Here is an 18,426-nt window from a genome sequence, read left to right as displayed (position 1 = left end):
CGAGATTTTAGACCGCCCGGACCGGTTATAACACTGCTCAGTAACGGTCCGGATTTTATCTTCTACGGTCGATACAATACCAGCCATTACTAGTCGATAATCATCGTAATTGCACATGCACTCCTTCGATTACGGGGACCCTCTGGCCTAGCTCTGTGCGGGTTTATAGTCTCTCGTGATCTGTGCCCCCAATATCACTTGTTCAAAAAAGTGGGTGGGGTGGGGGGTGTGTGTGTCTCGAGTTCTCGATATGATGAGCCACAAAGAATGGCTCTTTTCATTGTGTATGGTCGATAACGCCCTGTCTCCAGCCCCCGCCTTTCGACGGTGGTGCCTCACGATAAGGTTGGTTCCATTTATTGAACTCTTGTTTATTCATTGAAATAATCAAAATACGATGTATTTTATGCACGCTTGTTGCTGACGGATGCCACTTCCTAGATTATCTTTAGGAGTCTATCTTGATGCAATAAGTGCCCCAAGGAGGATTTAATCTGAAAGAGAATTTTACAAACCTGTAGAGGTTATGAATTCTCTGATGAAATCCTCCTTGGGGCACGGCCACCCGCCTCCCCACATTCCGTCAGCATTAGACATATGGAAAGTGATTTGGGTGAGAGTTGCTTCCCTTGGCGTGACGCGCCGTGGAGGGTGAGGCACCATAAGGGTGGACGTATATCATACAAAAACAAAGTTTTTTGTGTGGTAACAATTTTTATTAAGGAAAATGGTTACAACTATGTCATGTAGATTTTCTTGAGCCAGGAAAATGCAATAAGTGCCCCAAGGAGGATTTCATCAGAGAATTCATAACCTCTACAGGTTTGTAAAAACCCTTCGCTATAAGAACGATAGCGCCTATAGGCGTTCAAGGGATGGAAAAGATCGCCTTCCTTCGTCCGGTTTGATCTTTTCGACTACGACACCTTCCTATCTTCCGCCTTGACTACCGGACACAGTGTCGATTTGATACTTAAAGTCCCTCGGCCGTCCCACTGACCCCTGTTGCATACCTGCCTCGTATCGTGTTGTCGTCCTCCATCGTCACCTCGATATAAGAACAGGAGTACTTATACGCCGCTTCAGGGATGAAAACGATCTCATTACTTCGTGCAATGGCCATATTGCCTCGACTTCCTACTACCCGGTTACGTCGATGCCCCGGCGGTCGATTGTGAAGCTAGTTTACTTCGTCTACTTGAGGTTGGCTCGCAGGCGATCACACCTTTTTCCGAATCGTACCGACGGTACGCAATCGCAGACCCCTGTTGCTGACTACCTCCCCTGCCACCTTGTCAGTGGCTAGTGGCCCACGCCAGCCCACATTGTGACCACCTGTGATCCAGAGATCAACACCATAGGCACAGCAACAGCCTCGAGATAAATGCTTATCCAGGACGGCACTTGCTGACAGTGCATTCTCGGTCACGCCCTGTTGATCGTGTCCACTGACGACGTCACCGTAGTGTGGTGTTTGCGGACCCAGAGTTCTCGCCCCTCTCCCGGCGCTACAAACTCGACCGGCGCCCCCGAGAATCACCATCTTAGGCGTTCCAGGCGCCCCAAGCTCTCCGACGCCTCACGCTCTCCGGCGCCTCGGGCCAGACTATGTGAAACGGTCGACACCCCAACCCTAGATCTGTTTGCCTCATATCTGAATGTGGCCAGCAGTCGTCTTCCATTCCACCTGTGCCGGATACGACCGCTGTGGCAGTCGAAGCCTTCCATCGTTCCTGAGAAGGATTACGCGCGTACGCTTTTCCGACTCCGGTTCTCCCTCCCACGGTTCTTCAGAGATCCAGGCCACTCGACCCCTGCCATTGACTTTGGTCTCGCCTTATTGGTCAGCCAGAAGTTGGGTTATCGACCTCCGAAACATAGCCAGAGACAACCCCTGGAACTTCCGGTGTGGTCCAACCTTCTGCTCCATCCACACGGTCTGTTGCCACACCCTCATACCCGCATGTTATCGTCTGCACGCCTGACACACATGCAGAAAGCCAAGGGCTATTCGGCTAGAGCGACCAAGGCTATTGCTTCAGCCCACCGTCCATCTACAGGGGGACTGTATGCTGATAAATGATGCTTGTTCCAGGCATTTTGTTCTGACAAACACCAGGATCCGATGACAGCGTCACCGCAGATCCTGGATCAGTTCCTTCTGTACTTGTGTAGCACCCATCGGTTGAAGGGCTTACCACCCCCACATACCTGGTCGCCATCTACTCCTTTCTGGCCATCCCGGACGATCGGAGAAAGACGAAAATTCCCGACCTACGGGCCTGGCTGCGCTCGTTCAGTCTTGAAGACCTGAAGACCAAGTTCGGACCGCCTGCGTTGGATCTGAATGTGGTCTTCAATGCCCTTCGAACCACTCCCCTCGTCTTCCTTCTTCGACCTTAAGTAGAAGACGGGTGTTTCTACTGGTTTTGACTACTGCCGCTCGAGTCCATGTACAGCACGCCCTCGACGTCTCCCATGCCCGGTTCGAATGCGGTACCCAGGGCGCCGTTCATCATGGACCGTACTGGGACGTCAGCGTAAAGACTCAACGCCCAGGACAGCCTGATAGATCATTCCTTGTCCCCTCCCCCCTCGTCCAGTGTGGGTGCCGAGGATGAGGATGAGCGTCATTATGCCCAGTAAGGGCACTGAAGGTTATTCTACGATCTAAAGACTGCCGCAAGTCTAGGAAACACCTTTTTCTGCCGGTCTCCCCTTCGTCGCTGTCGTTGGTCAGCCGGAATACTTTTCCCTGTGGCTCCGGGCGGTCATCCTTAAAGCGTATGAGCCGCCGGATTGGACCCTCCCCCCAAAGGCTATTACCTGAAATAAAATGAGATCAGGGCGATCGTATTTACACTGGTTCTTCACGGTATACTGTTCCATCCCGTCGTTCAGGGAAGCCTGTTCGTGGCGATCGGACACCGCCTTCACCAACCACTACTTCCGTGATGTAGCCTTGAAAGTTGTCGCCGGCGTTCACATTCTCTTTCAGATTAAATCCTCCTTGGGGCACTTATTGCATTTTCCTGGCTCAAGAAAATCTACATGACATAGTTGTAACCATTTTCCTTAATAAAAATTGTTACCACACAAAAAACTTTGTTTTTGTATGATATACGTCCACCCTTATGGTGCCTCACCCTCCACGGCGCGTCACGCCAAGGGAAGCAACTCTCACCCAAATCACTTTCCTTATGTCATCTGACAAAGACAGACGTGCTGTTTTTTTCAAGACAATATAAAGACAAGATTATCGTTTGTACAAGAACCATGGCAGACCAAACTGTATGTATGGTACATTTCTTTCATGCAAAGGCGTAATACCTCGCATTGTAAAGTTATAAAGTTGTAATTATGTGACACGTGTACGATACCTTTGAAATAAGGCCGTCGTAGCGTCCATTTTGTAGTGCCACGTATGATATATGTAACACCAGGGCCATCAAAAACGGCTTCGGTTTTTTAATCTATATCATCGGGCTTTAGCCTACAATCTTTTCCTTTAAATAAACCCAAGGTGGTGTGTTAATTATTTTAAATTACACTTACCTTTTTTACGGGTTTTCTACACCTTCGCGCGTAACACGCCCACTTTGGTGTTATAATTATACTACGACATTGGCTATTAGTATCGCGTTACCAATCGCATTCTAAATTACGCCTTTGCTTCTAGTTACACAATTTATGCACGTATCTTTCCGATCTTTCAATCGCACTGATACACTTTATTACCCTTCCCGCCAAACTCAAAAATTACGGTCTTTTTTACAGACCTTCAAACTGTGTACGGGGTGCTCGGCTTCGATTCCCCCCCAAGACAGGCATGATACCTGCATAAAGTGTTTGGCCGAAGACGGGCATGACGATGGGTCATGCCCGATCTGTGTTGCATTTACACCACGGGCGCAAAAAAAGAGAAATGTGGACCTCTTACACTTTAAGGGTCTATTGAAGGCGGGGGTGGACATTAGGTCGGCAAAGACCGCCCCGCCCCCCTCAAAAAAAGTAAGAAAGGGTAAAAAGGCAGCTGAGACTGTCTCCTCCGCTCCCTCCCCGGGGGCCGGGGGAGAAGGCTCTAGGGTCCCCGTCACAATCACTGCACCCTCTCCTGCACCGTCTTTGGCAGACATCTCTGCCTTGTTGAGGTCGCAGATGGCGTCGATGATGGAGGAGGTAAAGTCTCAGCTCCGAGAGGAGTTGCGGACCGAGCCTTCCCCGTTGTCGGCGCCGGACGCGGCTTCGAGACCTTGTGATATGCCCGGCGTCGGCCGAGGCAGGCCACTTGGTCTCGGGGACGAACTCAGACCGGGCTTCGGCGCCGGCTCGAGGTCGCTCCCCAGCGGAGGGGTGGCGGGCACTGGCCCGTTCACTACCGACGCACAGTTCTCCCTAGCGGAGCCAGACGCCTCTTCCGAGGCCGAGGCTTCCTCTAGCGGATTTCTAGCCCAGAGCCAGGTGGGTTCCCTTGAACCCCCGGCACCTCGGGACCGGGACTCGGCTTCGGGCCGGGTGCAGCCCGGGGATGCGAAGGCCCAGGCCTTCGGGCGTCCCCTTCCGACTTCGTCTGCCTCTTCTCTCGGGGAAGAGTCGATTAATTTCGGCTCGGAATCGAGAGAGGAGGAGTGGATGGAGGAGGGGGGAGACGACTCGGAGACCTCGGGAATATTTTCCTTCGTTTCCTCGTTGAGGCATGTACGGGACAAAATTGTCCAGGTACTGCCTCAGGTGGCTGCGCCCATGCCCCAGTCGGATCCGACTGAGTTCCGCCTTCCGGGGGACGCTTTTGCTCCGAGCAAGGCGCCCCAGGTGCGGCTCCGTATTCTGTCTTCATTGGTGCATGAAGTCATCAACCCTCTGTTGTCGGGTGCCCGCAGGAAGTTCGACCTGCCCGAACTTATTAAGCGGTACCCGTTAGCAGAGGATGGTGATTTTGAGGTACCGGTGGTGGACGAATGCGTCTGGACCTCCGTTACCCTGGGGGGGTCTTCGACCCCCAACTTGGCTAAGGTCAAGCAGGGCCGGCGGTTGCCACCCTTTCCCGCGTGCGGTACGGAGCTGAAGGCTGCTTACGTTTGCTTCGAGGAGCAATATCGTAACGCATGTCAGCAGCTCCGGGTGTCCGTACACTCCGCTTATCTGTCGGCCGTACAGAGGGAGTTAGCGGGAGAGGGGCCGGCCGACTCTTCGGAGTTGGCCGCGCAACTGACGGAGGTACATAGTCATCTTGCGAGGGACGCTATTCGTAGCTGTGCCTCGCAGATGATGTGCGCAGTCATGGGCATGCGCAGGCTGTGGATGTCGGTATCCAAATACTCGGCTTCCACACGCCAGGATCTACTTGCTTTGCCTTATAAGATGGGTGCCACCCTCTTCCCTGGGGCTCAGCAGGTGGTCCGAGAGGCCGCACAGTTGTATGCCTCCATCAAGGATTCTAAGGCCTTGTTGGAGGTACCATGCGTTAAACCGCGTAAGCGGACCTCTCCACTTGCTTCCTCCTACGCTGACGCGCCGGGTCAGAAGTCTGCACCTGCTTGGAAGCAGCCGCTTCCTTCAGGTAAGGGCGCCGGGAGGAGCAAGAGAGGCAGGGGCCGGGGCAGGGCAGCTGGTCGAGGCCAGCAGCCTTTTCGCGGGGCCGGGAACCCATCGGGTTCCCATTAGCGCCCGAAGCGCCCCGGGCGGACCCACGGTCGCATGTTTTCGAACTGCCGACAGCCGGGGTCTGCTGCCTCAAGCCGGATGTCCCCGTAGGCGGCCGACTGGCTCTATTCCTGCAGGAATGGGAGACAGTCACATCCAATCCCTGGACCCTGTCCACTCTAAGGGATGGCCATTTGCCTCGGTGGAAACATCATCCGCCCCCCTTCTCCGGGATAAAGCACACTCCGGTGCCTGCTACCCTGGAGAGGGCGGAATTCCTCCGTGCCGAGGTCGACGCACTTCTTATGAAGGCTGCGATCGAACCGGTTCCCGTGGGACAGGAAAGCGAGGGCTTCTACTCGACATATTTCCTAGTCACCAAAAAAGACGGAGGGTTCAGGCCTATTCTCAATCTGAGAAGGCTGAACAAACTTATAGAGGTACCGTCCTTCAGGATGGAGACACTGCGCTCGGTGATCTCAGCTGTCGAGACCGGAGAATGGCTAACGTCAATAGACCTAAAAGACGCCTATCTCCACGTACCCATACACCCCGAGTTCAAGAAATACCTCAGGTTTTCTTTCGACGGGAGGTGTTATCAGTTCAGGGTTCTACCATTCGGGATCGCTACGGCCCCGAGGGTGTTCACCAAGCTGATGTTGATTCCCGCCCAAGTGGCCAGGTCAAAAGGTCGGTTCTGCCATCCGTACCTCGACGACTGGTTACTAAGAGCTCTATCGCAATCCCTGAGTCAGATAGCTACACAACAAGTGATAGATATTCTGATCACTCTAGGGTGGATAGTCAATCTCAAGAAGTCAGATCTGAGCCCTACTCAGAATCTAGTCTTCCTAGGGGCGAATTTCAACACGGTGAGCGGACTTGTATCTCTGTCACAAGATCGCAGTACCAAGGTCAGAAGTGTTACTTCCCAGTTCCTTCTGTCCGCCAGTCACACTGCTCGTACATGGCTCCAGTTACTGGGCAACATGGCGGCGACAGTGGATGTGGTTTGGCGGGCGCGCTTGAGAATGAGACCCATTCAACAAGCGCTCCGTCGACTTTGGGTGAACTCGGAAGATCTCGAGACTGTTCTCGAGACTCCGCAGTGGCTCAATGCACACCTTCAGTGGTGGACCGAGGTCGGGAATCTGTCCCGGGGGCTCCCCCTCGACACTCCCGTGCCGTCTCTCACAGTTCAAACAGACGCGTCACTCTCCGGCTGGGGAGGCGTTCTGAACGATCACACTGCCTCGGGACTATGGTCCCAGCAGGAGATCAAACTGCATATCAATGTGCTAGAACTGAGAGCGGTCAGGTTGGTGTTCCAACGCTTCCTGGATCTGCTTCGTGGCCAAGTGGTGCGTCTAGAGATGGACAACCAAACGGCGATGACTTACATCCGGAAGCAGGGGGGAACGGTGTCTCCGTCGCTTCTCCAAGAGACGTGGCAGTTCCTCCTATGGTGCGACTCACACGTTATCAGGGTGCTACCTGTTTATCTCCCGGGGGTAGACAACGTCCGTGCGGACGCTCTGTCTCGCCGGATCCTCGCTCCTCACGAGTGGAGGCTCGACCCGGGGATATTCGGGATTATCTCCCAGTTATACGGGTCGTTCCAGGTGGATCTGTTTGCGTCTGGGGTGAATCACCAGACACCAACGTTCTGCTCCCGAGTCCCCGACCCGAGGTCGGTGGCACCGGACGCCTTCCAGCTAGATTGGACGGACAGAATACTGTGGGCATTCCCCCCAGTACCTCTGATTTCCAAGGTCCTGTCTCAGCTAGCCACTCAGCCTGCGCGACTACTTGTGCTCCTGGCACCCCTTTGGTCGGCGCAGAGTTGGTTTCCAGTCATACTCAGGTTTCTGGCTCAGCCTCCTGTTCTATTACCTTTACGACCGGACCTCCTATCCCAGAACGAGGCCCTCCACCCGAATCCCAGGATTCAGTGGGTGGCTTGGCCACTGTCCGGAATCGCCTCCAGGAGAGCGGTATTCCTGCACGAGTTGCAGACACAATACTGGCTTCGCGGAGGGATTCGACAAACGTTCAGTACGAGGATAGATGGGCCTGCTATGCGCGCTGGTGTGTCGATAGAAGGATTGCAGATCCCTTTTCTGCAGATCTCGTAGCCGTACTTGAGTTCCTCCAGTCGCGACTAGATGTCGGCCTGGCCGCATCGACAGTCCGGGGGTACTCTACAGCTATCGCTGCCTTTCACGTCCCCGTCGACGGGGCACTTTTGGGTGCGCACCCATTAGTGCAGCGTTTTTTAGCAGGTGTGGACAGGATCCGACCGCCTGTCCGGCGGATCAGTCCCCCTTGGGAATTGTCAATCGTTCTTGATTGGCTGTCCGGTCCTTCCTTTCGGGATCTGTCGTCTCTCTCTCTTCAGCTGTTGAGCTGGAAGACGGCGTTCCTTGTGGCGGTAACGTCCGGCAGACGGGTAGGCGACATTCACGCAATGTCAGCCGATCCCGAACTAACTGTCTTTCACCGGGACAGGGTCAGTATTCGCCTGCCGGACTCTTACCGTCCTAAGGTCGCACACGCCTTCCACGTGACGGCTCCTATTGAGCTACCTGCTCTTTCACAGCCTTCCTCGTCGGGGACCACTACAAGACATGCTCATGTATTGGATGTCCGCAGGACCCTTAAGTCCTATATCAGCAGAACTAAGGGTATCCGTAAGGATAATCAACTATTTTGCTGTTATGGCGGTAGGAAGGCTGGCTCACCTGCGAGCAAACAAACTATCTCGCGGTGGATAGTCTCTACTATATGTACGGCGTACACGCTTCAAGGCAGGGACCCCCCTACCAAGTTGAAGGCTCATTCGGTTAGAGCAGTGGCTACGACACAAGCGTATGCTGCGGCTCTGCCCATTGAGGAGATCTGCTCCGCGGCTATTTGGAGCCAGCCGAGCACGTTCATCAAACATTACCAACTCGACAAACACTCAAGCGAGCGTGCTCGGTTTGGTCAGTCAGTTCTCCGAACTGGGCAAAGTACTACATCTCTAGCCGATTGAGCCTTCGAGATTTTAGACCGCCCGGACCGGTTATAACACTGCTCAGTAACGGTCCGGATTTTATCTTCTACGGTCGATACAATACCAGCCATTACTAGTCGATAATCATCGTAATTGCACATGCACTCCTTCGATTACGGGGACCCTCTGGCCTAGCTCTGTGCGGGTTTATAGTCTCTCGTGATCTGTGCCCCCAATATCACTTGTTCAAAAAAGTGGGTGGGGTGGGGGGTGTGTGTGTCTCGAGTTCTCGATATGATGAGCCACAAAGAATGGCTCTTTTCATTGTGTATGGTCGATAACGCCCTGTCTCCAGCCCCCGCCTTTCGACGGTGGTGCCTCACGATAAGGTTGGTTCCATTTATTGAACTCTTGTTTATTCATTGAAATAATCAAAATACGATGTATTTTATGCACGCTTGTTGCTGACGGATGCCACTTCCTAGATTATCTTTAGGAGTCTATCTTGATGCAATAAGTGCCCCAAGGAGGATTTAATCTGAAAGAGAATTTTACAAACCTGTAGAGGTTATGAATTCTCTGATGAAATCCTCCTTGGGGCACGGCCACCCGCCTCCCCACATTCCGTCAGCATTAGACATATGGAAAGTGATTTGGGTGAGAGTTGCTTCCCTTGGCGTGACGCGCCGTGGAGGGTGAGGCACCATAAGGGTGGACGTATATCATACAAAAACAAAGTTTTTTGTGTGGTAACAATTTTTATTAAGGAAAATGGTTACAACTATGTCATGTAGATTTTCTTGAGCCAGGAAAATGCAATAAGTGCCCCAAGGAGGATTTCATCAGAGAATTCATAACCTCTACAGGTTTGTAAAAGTTTTGGTCCCTGGTTGTAGCCCAACAGGTCATCTATCTCCGACGCCACTGATTCTCCGATACCCTGAGCGGGGCCCGTCGACCTTTCTGGTGTTTATCACCCCAGACGAGACGGCTCTCTTGCGTTCCGCATTCGCTCTTAGGTCAGTTTTAGTTTTGGGTTACCCGACTCATTCTATTGCTGTCACCTATCCGGGTTTTACTTTTTGCATCAACTCTCGTTTCCTGACGACAGGAATGGTAGTAGATGTGGACACCGGCGCCGACGCCAACGCCGCTGCTTCTATGGTACCTGAGCGGTGCCCGTCGACCTCACCGGTGTTCCTTGCCTCCAGCCTAGAGGGCTCTCCTGCGTTTCGCATTCGATCTTGGGATTGGTCGTAGATTTTGCCGCCGACGCCGCTGATTCTTCGATTCCCCGAGCGGGGCCCGTCGAACTCTCTGGTGTTTATCACCTCAGATTAGCTCTAGGTTCTACTGCGTTTCGCTTTCGCTCTTCGGTAAGTTATATATTTTGGCTACACGCCTCATTGTATTTCGGTTACCTATTCGGGCGTTTCGTTTTTGCATCGACTCTTGTTTCCTGAAGACAGGAATGGTCGTAGATGTTCCGGTCATCACTTGTATGCGGTGCGGATTCATCGGACCTTGACGAGGGTTTAATATGGTTCACATCTGCAAGTATGCCCACCGGCCAAGCCGTCTGATAAAGATGCAATACGGAGTAATGCAGGATAAGTTAAAAAATTTAGTAAAATCTAAATATTTTTTACATTTGTATACTTATCCTGCATTACGAAGTCTAAGTTCCCTCCCTTTCGCTACGCTACCTCCCCACGAAGTTTCAGATGTTATGTTTAAAGCAGTTATGTCTTTTGGTGTGACGTCATGACTTCCGGGTCACGTGCCGACTGTGAGAGGGCGCTGCCTCCTGGGCTGGTTGGGACAACTTTCTTCAGCAGCTGGATCTCACACAGTTCGTCTCTCTGTCAAACATAGCAGTAAATGCAATACGGAGTAATGCAGGATAAGTATACAAATGTAAAAAATATTTAGATTTTACTAAGTTTCCACCCTTGCCGAACTAGGCTGGTATTATGGAGTTACATTTTGGCTGGACTAACGAGTCTATGCATAGTCTAATCAAAATCGCGCAACAAAATCGAAATCCGGTCAGTAAACTGTTGTGTAGATTTCGGTCGATTGCAGGATTTGCAAAGCATGTACATCGCCAACTTGTCAACAAATATTTTCCAAATCTTTTCAGGTTTTTAATCAAGGTGCTCCTGGAATTTAATGCACTTAGCGATGTAAGACCCGTTGTATCACACAATAGAACTTGATTATCGATCAGATCGTCTTGACTGGGCGCCGCCATTTTGTTTGATACAAATGCAAGTGATACGAGAGGTGGAATCTGATTGGTCCATAGCAGAGGCTCAGAAGGGACATGACTCGTAATAACCAATGGTGGCGCTACTATCGAGCCCAGGGATTCCAGCCTAGTTCGGCAAGGATGGAAACTTGACTTTTAAAGTCAGTTAACTCCCTTGCTTGATGTGCCAAACTGCCCAATAGTTAGGTATCATAAGGACTAGTAGAAAATTTGCCATTTTTCAGGGTTTTGCTATATGTTTTCATTATTAGGACTAGTGGAGTAAAAATGTTAGTTTCTACCTCTGTTGTTCATGGTATAATCTTTATAAGTAACATCACCTGCCTTGGAAATGTCTTCTATGGTGTGTCTTAGTACTTTCAACGTGTTCAATTTGAAAGTCCTTGGGCCGACTAGTGACCCCACTAGTGCCATGAGCCCAGCAGAAGGAAATAGTATTGTGACGACTGTTATGACTGTTGCAGTCAGGAAAGAAGAGTGTCAGGTTTGCTGACTTGCAGTATGATGAAGATATCCCCGAGGACAATGACAGTGTTGACAGCAACACCGACAGTGCTACACCTGTCAAGAAGGTCAGCCTGACTGGTAGAAACATCGGACAAGGTAAGTTCCGACAGTAACAGAATGTTATCTCAGCATGCTCAGGATGTAATTCTCAACAACTGTACTTAATAATGTCAGGTAGGGTTGATAGAAAATAATTGTAAATATGTTTTTATGTTAGATGCATTATTGTTGGGTCCTCCTCCGACACTCTACCATGACACACTTGCCCGAAAGAAAGTTACAAAAAGTATATTGTTTGTGTTACACTTCTGTGACCCAGTGAGGATTCCAGGTCCTCGCAACCTGTCCTTGTATGGTGGAGATTTGATTATTTACACGCCACTGTCACTGGCAATGCATTGCCATAATGAGTCCATTCATTAAAACCAAACAAATCTATACATTAATGCTGAAAATGATCCGTTATCTTAGGTTGGTTGGTTTGGTTGGTTTGTTGTTTAACGCCGCACTCACCAATATTCCAGCTATATGACGGCGGTCTGTAAATAATCGAGTCTGAACCAGACAATCCAGAGATAAATATCATGACCATCGATCCACACAATTGGGATCGATGACATGCATCAACCAAGTCAGTGAGCCTGACCACACGATCCCGTTAGTCACCTTTTACGGCAAGCATGGGTTGCTGAAGACCTATTCTACCCCGGAATCTTCACGGGTCTCCCCGTTATGTTAGGAGCCACCAAGGCTGCACAGTGACAGCGCCCTGTCTCAGCCAAATCTATGCATTAATCTTGAAAATGATCCATTATCTTAGGAGCCTACAAATCTGCACAGCGTCAGCGCCCTGTCTCAGCCAAATCTAGCATTAATGTTGAAAATGATCCATTATCTTAGGAGCCTCCAAGGCTGCACAGCGACAGCGCCCTGTCTCAGCCAAGGTGTCGGGATCCAACAGGGTTAACCGGCTGACACGGGCAGCCAGTGCCGGCACTCTCCGACCTGGCCAGCCACAACATGCCCAGGACCGGCCCCGAGCCGCCGCACACATCATTGCTCACTCAATAGAAGGAAATGACTACCTCAGTGGCCACCAAGACAAGAAGGTTACAGTAACTACCAACAACTTCATGGGCAAAGTCCCCGTGGCGATACCGAAACAAGCCGCATCAGCTTCCTCCCAGGGTGTCATCTACACAGCTAACGAAGCCTACACCGACCTGACAGGAGACGTGTCAAGCGTTCTGCAGAAGGCTGATAGCGTAGCTGCTGCCTACCAGACTAAGTACGTGGCCGCTCCCATCAACAGCCACCTCCCTCCAGACTCCGCAACTGACGCCTTCAACAAAAATCAGCCAGTGTACAATGAGAACGGTCTCCGCATTGATCGAACTCCCACTGACGATGAAATCAACTGGCTGTGGGAGAAGGTGAGGACATGCCTCAACCGTGAACCAACACCGTCAGAGAAGAAGACCACGGCCAGTCTTGTCGCAGCTGATCCTACCCAGAGTCGCCAGGCAGCAACAGTCTCCAACAAGTACATAGATGGCCAATCACTCGGTTTGACCGGCAACACGCGGGTGAACACTGTCCTGTTCAGTAACACCGTGCAGCACAGGGCCATCAACAACATGGCCAGCAGGCAGAAGCCAGCTAGTGCTGGCACTGGAGGCTACATGCGCAAGTTTGGCCTGCTGCAGCAGCGGAAACATCAGACCAGCTCGGCAAAGAGGATCACGCAGCCTCCAACATTCAGCCAGTTGGAGCCCCAGGAGAGTGACAGTGTGCAGCCTAATGGTAAGTTAAGTATAGGGCAAGAAACATTGCGGACATTTGTTATTTGTTACTTTCCATCCCTGTGTTGAGGACCTACCGATTCCTTCAAGTTGCTATAGGTGAGCTGTCACACCATGACTGATAATAATATGAAAGAGTACAGTACAGTAAACTACGGTCATAACAAACTCAAAGGGACCACTAATTTTGGTTTGTTTTAACCGTTCGTTATAAGCATTTATTATGCCTCAAAGTAAGATCGACCAATCAGAGAGCAGAACTACTGACCCTATATCAGCCTGTATACCGTCAGTAAAAATCCAAGATGGTTGATACTGACCTAATATGAGACCATATACCGTCAGTACTAGCCATCTTGGATTCCAACAGCCACCTGACCAATTTCACGTGAAAATTCTGGTACCGAAATTCGTTATTTGACACTGTTTTGTGTTTTAATATCATTAATTGTGATGTGCAAGGACATTTATCTGTTTTTTAGATCACATTCTTGACTTTATTGATAAAGATTAAAGTTAAAATTGTCAACAAGGTTAAGCCTCTAAGTTTTGAAGAGTAGTGACTCTTAACGTCAACGTACGGTTGTAGACGTGTAATTTTCATTTTGACATGACATGTGCGATATTGATACCAGAGAGTGTACCCTTTCGGCATAATAAATTCGTTATGGTGTCTTTAGTTGCTGTATACGGTGTCATATTAGGTCAGCAGAATAATATTTTTTTGCTAACCTAATATGACACCGTATACGGCAACGAAAGACACCATAACTTATAATATATAGCAGATACACAGCAAATGGCCTGGGCCCACTTGCACAAAGCGATCTTAGTGCTAAGATGATCATAACTCCCGTACTTTAACATAGGCTAAAGTCTTAGCGCTACGATCGCTTTGTGGAACGGGGCCCTGTTGTACATGTTGATGTATGGATCACACATAAGGACACAGTCCACATTCACTGATATCCTGGCAGACTATGGCGTCATTGTTGTATGATCTCGCTCCAGTGACTGAGAGTATGGCAACATTCCTGGCAGCGGAGCACTTCGCAGGGAAGAGTATGTCCGACAGCCAGGTGCAGCTGGCACTCGAGGAGGCAAAGAGACGGCAGCAGGAGATCCGCGCAGCTGCGTCACGAGGGGTGGCAGGTAACGCAAATATCGGATCATGTTTATTGTGTTCATGTTAGTTATATACCAATAATGGTTATTCATTTTAACTATCATGACTATACAGTGCCAGTTTATGAGCTATGCTTTCATTGTGAAGGTTATATCTATATGGCTTTAAAAAAATATAAGAATTGGTTCTCAGGCAATGTTTTTTGAAAATAAAGTGTGGGCGGGCGGTGGTTATTTTTTCGCTTGTTCAAACTAGTATGTAAGCAAGAAAAAGTTTGTGAACCATCAACCCGGGAAAGGGCCTCGCTACATAAACAAGCATACAAACTCCTATTGCCACAATGACTATAACACGAGATGTGCAGTAAAGCAGTGCGCTTGTAAAGGGAAGTAACTGCGTGCTATATTTGATTGTATTGTTTTTAAGTATTCAGATTTTAGAAAAATATATAAAATGGAAATAAAAACAAAACGTGCGGCAAACTTAATGATGATGCAGGCAGTGCTTGAGAACTAAGACTCTTAATTAGTTCAGGCCGGTAGTAATTCAATCGCAATATTGTTTTCGGCGATCACTGTAGTAAAAATGCCCTAAGAAGTGCAGGACTGTAGGTATGGTCTTATCTCGGACAGGTCCATCGGCGCTGTCCATGGAGGAACAGAAGCTGCTGGAGTCTCTGGAACATCTCAACGACAAACTCAAGAGTAGGTATCACCCAGGAGCTTCAGCATTCAACAACAGACTTAAAGGGGGACTCTCTCGCGCAGTTTGTTGCCCATCTCTAGACATTGAAGTTGTTTTAGGATTTAAATTTGGACATTGTCTCTTCGTAATGAGGATAAACTTTAACTGTTAGATTGATATACATCGCAAAGTTATCAGACCAACAAAGTGTTGTTTGAAGCACTTGTATCACACTTGCTGGGGCTGCCAGTTTTCCTGCGCCAAGAACCCCTATAAACAATTACCACCAGTTAGATCTTTGTCAAACAGTTGTGACATTTATGTCTCCTAATTTCTCCTCTAAGCCTGTCCCAGGATGTCAGATATTAGCATTATGATTATGGGGATACTTCTTACATGTTGGGGGGTGGTCGGGTAGCCTTGTCGTTAAAGCGTTCGCTCGTGACGCCAAAGACCCGGGTTCGATTCCCGACATGGGTACAATGTGTGAAGCCCATTTCTGGTGTCCTCCGCCGTGATATTGATGGAATATTGCTAAAAGCGGCGTAAAACCATACTCACTCACTCTTACATGTTGGGATTCAGTGGAACAGCCTAACTGCTGAAATATTGCTAAAAGCGGCGTAAAACCATACTCACTGACTCTTACATGTTGGGATTCAGCGGAACAGCCTAACTGCTGAAATGTTGCTAAAAGCGGCGTAAAACCATACTCACTCACTCTTACATGTTGGGATTCAGCGGAACAGCCTAACTCTTGTTTAGTTGGAAGTCAGTATGCAATTGGAGGTAACATTTTGTTTGAGGACAGTCTTTTCTTTTCCTAGACGTAAATACTGTAAATCTTGAAATTAACGCGAGCGTGAATTAAATGCGAAAAATGCGAGTGGTCTTTGCTTGCATTATTAAACATCACATTTATATCAACAATAAGACATTTTGGATAGCAGAAATACCAACTTAGACATACGCTGAAAACAAACAACTATGTTTTCCACATCACTGTTTATTGAGCAGCACTTGTAACAAGTATATAAAGAATGTCATTCAAACACTATTTACATCCTGTGAATTGTCACTCATATTTGTCATCACTGATCACACCTGCAAGTCAAGACAGACGCCACCCACCCAACACAGTGTCTTTGTTCTTTGCGACTACGTCAAAGGCTGACATGAGCCAGCACGCATGTATTGTTTTAGCGAAGTACTCTACTCAGCGCTAATAAGCGGTGCTATTTGGTGTGTGATTGGATTAATATAAGGTTGGATTAAGGTGAGGATTCTCCTGTAAACCTGACATAGGACATTTTGTTTAGATATAAATCCACTGAAACTTGAGAGGAGGGGGTGTCGCATTCATATTGAGTCGCATTTTTGGCTAGGGGCCAGCGTTCGCATTCTTTTGGAGACGCATTAATTTCACGTTTTTCAGTATGTGATGTTCTGTTTGTAGTTTCGGAGAGCAAGCACCAGCCTGGCAGCTCGGCCAACACTGCCAAAACACCTGGTGTTCATCACTTCGTCCATGTAAGTAGTAAAGTCAGCAGCTACATCTCAGTTTCAGTTTTCAGTTTCACAGCCGGGTTACTTGTAGTTCTTGTCAATTGTTTTTGTACTGAAGATATTGATTTCATCAATAAGTACTCAAGTTATGTATGTTGTACCAGTTACAGTGATGTGAAGATCTTACATGTGATCATTATTGTAGTTATTCCCGTTTCTGTCTCAGGTCCATGGTCGCCCCCCTGTCTGATGTCAAGTATGTCTCTTACATGTCCTCTCTCTGCCTCACTACATGTCTGTCTCATCACGTGTTTCACTCTGTCTCTCTGCCTGTCTCACTCTGTCTCTCTGCCTGTCTCACTCTGTCTCTCTGCCTGTCTCACTCTGTCTCTCTGCCTGTCTCACTCTGTCTCTCTGCCTGTCTCATCACGTGTCTCACTCTGTCTCTCTGCCTGTGTCAGCACTAATCACATCAGTTGTTGTGATGACAGGCACTCCACTTCCTGCTATTTTTTGTGTTTTTGTGAAGCTCGATGTGTGGGCACAGAAGAGAATTGCAGTAACATGCTAGTGTGTGTGTAGTGTGCAGTATGTAGTGGAGTACATGTAGTGCTTGTGTGTTTAGTGTGTTCTGATGCAAGTAATTCATCTAATCGGGTTGGAACACTGCATATGACAGTGCACAAGCCCCTACCTCTCACAGCTTGATGGGAGAGGTTGGAAGGGGTACGGAAGTAGATGGAATGGGTAGGGAATGGTAGGGGTAGGACAAGGTATAGATATATGAAGGGGTAGGAGACTGAGATGGAAGGGGTAGGGAATGGTAGGGGTAGGACAAGATATAGATATATACTACTCAAAAGAAGTTAAGGATCACCCGATTCTTTCATATTGGTAAAGTTAATCTGCCATGGCATGAGAGATTAACTATAGTAATATGAAAGAATTAGGTGATCCTTAACCCCTTTTGAGTAGTATATAAAGTGGTAGGAGACTGAGATGGAAGGATAGGGCGGGGTAAGATGGGGTAGGACAAGATATGGATATATGAGGTTGTAGGAGACTGAGATGGAAGGGGTAGGACAAGATATGGATATATGAGGGGGTAGGAGTCTGAGATGGAAGGGGCAGGCCACAAAGTTCAAAAAAAATTCAAAGGAGCCACTTGTCTCCTAATTTTTTTTTCAAGGAGCCAAATAGAATTTCAAGGAGCCAAGGCAAAATGTAAGGAGCCAAAAGTAATGACTTGTAATTTAACTGAGCTTCTGCATAACAAAACACAAAAAAATCCATTAGTTTAAATAATCAGTTTTATATCATGAACAACAACTGTTGTTGAAGCTTTTGAGTTTTTCAGACAAACAAGCTTTAGAACATTGTGTCAGGAACATCATCAAACAAGCTTTAGGACATCGTGTCAGTAAATCCATCAGTAACATCATCTGACAGTTTACCGGTGCCAGTTGCAGGTTTTGGTTCATCGAACGTGTCGACAGACGATGAAACTTCCGTGTCAGCTTCGCCATTCAAAGCATTCCGTATTTTCTTTAGTATACTGCGCATTTTTTTCCAAAAAAAACCACAGCTGTGTAGAAGGGGGTGCGCATTATACACGAAATAATGAGTTTTGATGTTTTACCCCCTTGGAAAGACCGTGAGCACGTAACACCGGAAATACCATGTCAACAAATCCATACTGAAGTACGCAAATTAATCATGTAATTACACTGTCTGACTATAAAAAGTGTTCTTTGTATATCTGGACTTATGTTTGTAACTTATTTCATTAATTTTATTCAAAATTACTTTTAATATTGTTTTAATTAATTTCGGCGAAATCGTGTGTGAAGCGATCGGAAGATCGCACAATTCACCGTTATTAACAGAAACC

At 48.5% G+C, this 18,426-nt stretch overlaps 1 protein-coding gene across 2 annotated transcripts in view; it reads left to right on the top strand.

Annotated features, from left to right (window-relative positions):
* Positions 1-18,426, top strand: part of LOC124115684 — a 38,042-nt gene that overhangs the window by 14,172 nt on the left and 5,444 nt on the right. The window contains exons 4-9 of one of the 2 annotated variants that reach the window (XM_046476763.2): positions 11,375-11,513; positions 12,318-13,220; positions 14,231-14,371; positions 14,978-15,049; positions 16,486-16,559; positions 16,762-16,791. In XM_046476763.2, the coding sequence (XP_046332719.2) occupies positions 11,375-11,513; positions 12,318-13,220; positions 14,231-14,371; positions 14,978-15,049; positions 16,486-16,559; positions 16,762-16,785 (1,353 nt within the window). In that variant the 3' untranslated portion in view covers positions 16,786-16,791. The remainder of the gene's footprint in view (positions 1-11,374; positions 11,514-12,317; positions 13,221-14,230; positions 14,372-14,977; positions 15,050-16,485; positions 16,560-16,761; positions 16,792-18,426) is intronic. The other variant, XM_046476762.2, reaches the window with a different exon arrangement.

Source organism: Haliotis rufescens, unplaced genomic scaffold, assembly GCF_023055435.1.
Source record: "Haliotis rufescens isolate VD_foot unplaced genomic scaffold, xgHalRufe1.0.p SCAF_49, whole genome shotgun sequence".
Lineage (NCBI taxonomy): Eukaryota > Metazoa > Mollusca > Gastropoda > Lepetellida > Haliotidae > Haliotis > Haliotis rufescens.
The sequence above is the reverse complement of the archived record's forward strand: the minus strand, read 5'-3'. Positions and strand labels throughout refer to the sequence as shown.